General features: G+C 41.8%; 1 protein-coding gene across 1 annotated transcript in view; it reads right to left on the reverse strand.

Moving 5' to 3' along the window:
- The window catches only part of LOC137983203 (B-cell receptor CD22-like), a 63027-nt gene extending 60947 nt beyond the window's left edge, over positions 1-2080 (reverse strand). Inside the window, exon 1 of the mRNA XM_068830390.1 lies at positions 1942-2080. Within this exon, the coding sequence (XP_068686491.1) occupies positions 1942-2008 (67 nt within the window). The 5' untranslated portion in view covers positions 2009-2080. The remainder of the gene's footprint in view (positions 1-1941) is intronic.
- Positions 2081-5000: the final 2920 nt, after the last annotated feature.

Consider the following 5000-nt stretch of genomic DNA (forward strand, 5'->3'; position numbering starts at 1 on the left):
CATATTGTATCGAACTAAGAATTGATCTCCTTGTGATTTAAGCATCATTCTTTGCAGTCTGCGAGGTTCCTTGCTGAGAGGCGTTTGAAGATTGTAAACTTTGGCTGGGTTAGTTCTACAACATTGCTCGTGAGCTTGTGCCCCATGAAGGAAACCGATGGAGAATTGAATTGTGAGGTTTCTTTCGCAGAGAGTCGGAGGTCATGCTTGCTGCACTTCTCCAATAGCGTTGTCAGTTTCAATACCATCGATATGTCCTGTGTGGGCCACCGTAGGTAACCGCGGTAAAACTTCTGTGTTGACTTTGAATATATGAGCCATACTCCAAAGAAGAATGAAAGAGGTAAATATTTGAAGTGCGGGATATAGGGATAAAGACGAAATGTAAAAGTGATCCTAGCACTTCACTGGATCGGGAATTTGAGCAATTGTCTCTCATAGATACCGTAAATCCCCTATTTATTCTCTGATAGGTAAATAGTCTGCTACGAGCCTAGAAGGCCCATCAGGCCTCCCGGACCGGTTTCTGTAGCATGACGCGACTAGGAGTATTTCTACTCCCCCCTGGATGGGATGCCAGTCCATCACATGGTTAGCCCCAGCATTAAATTCGCCGGGTACCCATTTATACACCTGGAGAGAGGCACCATGAGAGTAAAGTGTCTTGCCCAAGAAAAACAATGTCCCAGGCCAGGACCCGAACCCGGACCACGCGATCCGGAGTCGAGCACACTAACCATGAGGCTTATTCATTTCAAGCACATTTCGGGTGTGAGGGGGGGAGGGTTAAAATAGCGAGGGAGGGCTTTTTTAAGAGGGGGATTAATAGAGGATTTACGGTACCTGAGAAATTCAGGCGGTTTCAATGGGATTCGAACCCATGACCTCTGAACACAAGCATATATGACTTGGTACTTGTTTGCAGTCATGTCTTTTAACAAATTCTCCTTCTTCTCGAAGGCAAATATCCGTAAATTATAATCGTTTGACCGAATCTGGTCTTCGATGATGCGGCGAAGGGGAACTATTACCAAGATCGAAGGCGTTTGATTTGGGTCACCCGTATCGTTAAGAGGACAAATTCCCCATAAATAAATGTTCTTGCCAAAACCAGTCGGTAGCACAGCCATAACATCCGTGCCCGATAGCAGGGATTCGGCCGAAGGGTTCTACTCTCGTTTGGTTTCAATGTAGCTCATTGGAAGAGATAAATGATCGAAATCTACCGCAGATATCATCGAAGACAGATTGACATCCGCTTCTGTTTGGTCAGCAGGTCGCGGTTAAATACACTATATTATGGGATACATGAAGTACTTACCCCTATAAGTGACTCTGCATGTGAAATAAGCAATCAACTGCGATCATCAGTTCTCATTCTTATGCTAGCCTATACTATTGATTTTTTTTTATTATTTCCCGTCTATCTCGGTTAGATATCATTCAACTGCAAATCCAGTTCGAGCGTTAATTTGTCATGTTATAACTGATCTTTCTTTTTCTCCATATGCCACTAAAATTCGAGGAATACAATGTTTTGTACAAAAGATCTTAATTTGATTTGCAATCACTGCTGGACTTGGTTCGGCAGATGGAGCCTACGGAAATCAAGCCATTTCAAGAGTTTTCATTGTAATTGATGGCTAAAGCAAAGACTTGCCCGATATATTTATGCAGTAGCTCAATCGCTGCCAATGAGGAGTCTACTTTTATGCAGTACCTTAATAGTTCCTAATTACGAGTCTTCTTCCGAATTAAAAATGTGCATCAACGAGAAACATCAGCAGCCGCGTCAACAAGACGTAACGCGTAAGGCTCGTTTCTTTTAGTTATCTATTATACCAGTTTTATAGCGAATTCCGAAGTTAGGAGCTAAAGACATGAACTGCACGAACTAAAGTAAATAAAGCACAATAGGTCAGTTGCTTACAAATACCCTACCTGCTGAACTTGGGAAACATAAGGCGATTATGAAAAAGATTATTGTCCATCTCCACAGCTTCTCCATCGAAGAGCTATCTTGAAAACGGCACTTATGCCACCATCAAACAAAAACTTCCGGTACCGAAGAACTTGGGTCATAAATGAATTAATTAGTATCAAGAAATGGCCTGTTGAAGTGGGTCCGATTCCTTTTGACAACTTCGAACAATAGCCTTTTGTTGTTAGTTGCTCTCAGGAAATTAAGGCCGACAATGACGCGAATATCAATTATGAATCTTCGGTAAGTTGTCGGTATGACCAATTAGCCGTTCAGGGAAGAGAACGTTGAGTTGGAACGTGAGTGAATTGAAGAGAGAGAAGATTTATTGTCCGTGTGTTCCACGCACCAATGAACTAATACCTTTAATTCAGTGAAAGTTCATGAAGTTCAACTCCCGCAGAGTTAAAACATATGGAATCGGAGTGAAGTTTTCAATTGCGAAATAACCTAGCTTTGTAATTTATTACGTTGGACCTGGTCAAACGGCGGACTTCTAATTTAAAGAACGCTTCATTTAAACTTGACTATTGGGTCGAAGGCTCTCTTAACATGAGATAGATAGACAGATTTCTGATTTTGTTCACGCAGTATTTATGGAGAATCTCGTGAAATGTGGGTACAGTGGTCAACCTTGTTTGGAATCGCCACCGAATTCGAACGCAGTCACACAAGGGATAGATAGACAACTTATTTTATTCACCTAACTGATTAGAGTGTAATGTGAAATGTTAAAAGTCTACCCCATATGAACCATGTGAGCGTTAGCCCTACAGAGAAAACTTCTGACAAGGCTGAGTTTTTCTCTATCCTTGTGTTAGCCCATTTCCATCAGTAGGGCTAACGCTCACATGATTCATATGGAGTAGATACTTAGCACCTTACATTACACTCTAATCAGTTAGGTCTGTTCGGATATAAGTGCTAAAGGCCAACGTTTGAAAAAACGTAATCCCTCCTTGTATTTTATTCACTGTTTAGTTGCAGTTAAAGAGAGTAACTATGCGATGTGAAATTGATCGTAACGTCCTCGGGAAATCCGTAAGATTCGGCCAATCCGAACCCTCCCGCAATGTTCATGAGGTAGGACCTGGCCGAAGAGTTTCCCAACGGGGACCGATATGGCCGGGACTCGAGGATTTCCTGGAAACAAAATCGATATCACACTCGAAGAGGGAAGTTATGTGATACAATATTCATAGCATCTTCGGGAAATCCGTGATATCCGCGTTTCCCGACCCATTTCAGATAATACAGTCAAACCTCCCGAAAGCGGACACCCTCGGGACCAAGGGTAAGTGTCCGCTTACGGGAGGTGTCCGGTTATGGGAGATTGAAAAAATAAAGTGCAAGAGAGGGCGTGTAAAGCACCACAACAAGTCTTTTAAAGTTCTTAGTTATGACAACTTGTAATTGTCTTTCAAGGTGTAGACAGGCCAAAAACGAGTCCCATTGGTCAAGACAGGAAATTCAAAGACCTCACAAATTTGCTCTAACAAGTACATCTTTCAAAAACCTCGATGCCTTTTCTATGTGAAATAGACCCTTCCACGGTTAATGACGCCATCTTGGCTGAGGGGCAAACACGGCTAAAATAGTAATTATGTATGATGGGGATTTTGGCCGCCTTGGAACCGCTGTAACACCCCTACAAAGAGTCGGATTTCCACAGTGTAAGTGTCTTTTAAAATACATTTATACTGAGATTATTTTCATGAATTATAAAGAACAGATTCAGGCTACAATCTCTAAGATTTCATACAAATCCTTCTAATCAAAATCATGCAAATTTCCACGAAAGTAGAAGCAACATGAGAAGATTTTTAATTCGAATTTACGGACGTCGTATTTTCATTAATGGCCTTATTAACTGTTGCACAAATGATATCAATAAAACTATTTAAAGTAGTGGCAAAAATTGGAAATCCGTCTCTTTTCAAGCGGTGCTACATGGGTCCAAAGTCCGCAAAAATCCCATGCATTTACTTTAAATTTAGGCGTGTTCGCCCTCAAGCCAAGAATATAGCTCTCGTTTACTGTTCTAACCCTAAGCGCTCGTTTCATTGATCAGGCATAACCACTTTTTTATTTAATTTAACTTACCGTTTTACGTGTATTCTAAAAGTTTTACCGTTCGGTTAACTTCACTTTCAAATTTTACGCATCATAGTTACTTTTATTCAGTCTTGCACTGCTACACATGTATATATTTCGTTCTATAAGTCATGAGACGTCACACGCGCGCTGAGAAACAAGCACGCTACACAATCATGCATATGCCTCGTTCTTTTTCGCCACGAAGGCAGAAAAACTGCACTGAGAAATAGGCATGCTACACATGAATGTACCTCGTTCTTTAAGCTTTGAAGCAGAACGAGGAGCATTATTATTCAGTCTTGCACTACGGTACTGCGGACTGCGGTGGCAGTCCCTTTAATGTCCTCATTATTTACTGTTTTAATTTTTCTTGATATTGTTTACTGTCCGCTTACGGGAGGACATTTTAGACCCTGTGGACCCCGGATAGGTGTGCATTTACGAGAGATGTCCGCTTACGGGAGGTTAAATATGTAGTGTTTTAGAGGAGAAATCGCCGGGACCGCGGTTTGGTGTTCGCATTCGGGAGTTGTCCGCTTACGGGAGGTGTCCGTTAGTGGAGGTTCGACTGTATTCAAGTGTCACGTAGAACTAGACAGCTTGGCGAATAGTGGAACATTTCTCTAGGGTTTTTCGATGCCGCCGAGGGGATATCCGTAACAAATTTTCTTTGAAAGAGAAACAAAGGGATTGGTCCACTTTTCACGATGCAGTTGATACACACACACAAAAGCTCAGTTCGTACGCTGTATTTTTAGGCAATTTTGGAACACACACCTTGCCAACAACGAGACTACTATTTGCTCTAATTTCTATCGACTGCCTGAGACTGTCATTCGATAGCGTGTATGCTCTAGAACCTGTTTATGTCGAAAGAGGGTGTTTCTGTGGTGAAACGATGAGAGGTTGCACGAAAACTTGA

This window comes from Montipora foliosa, chromosome 13 (genome assembly GCF_036669935.1).
Source record: "Montipora foliosa isolate CH-2021 chromosome 13, ASM3666993v2, whole genome shotgun sequence".
Classification (NCBI taxonomy): domain Eukaryota; kingdom Metazoa; phylum Cnidaria; class Anthozoa; order Scleractinia; family Acroporidae; genus Montipora; species Montipora foliosa.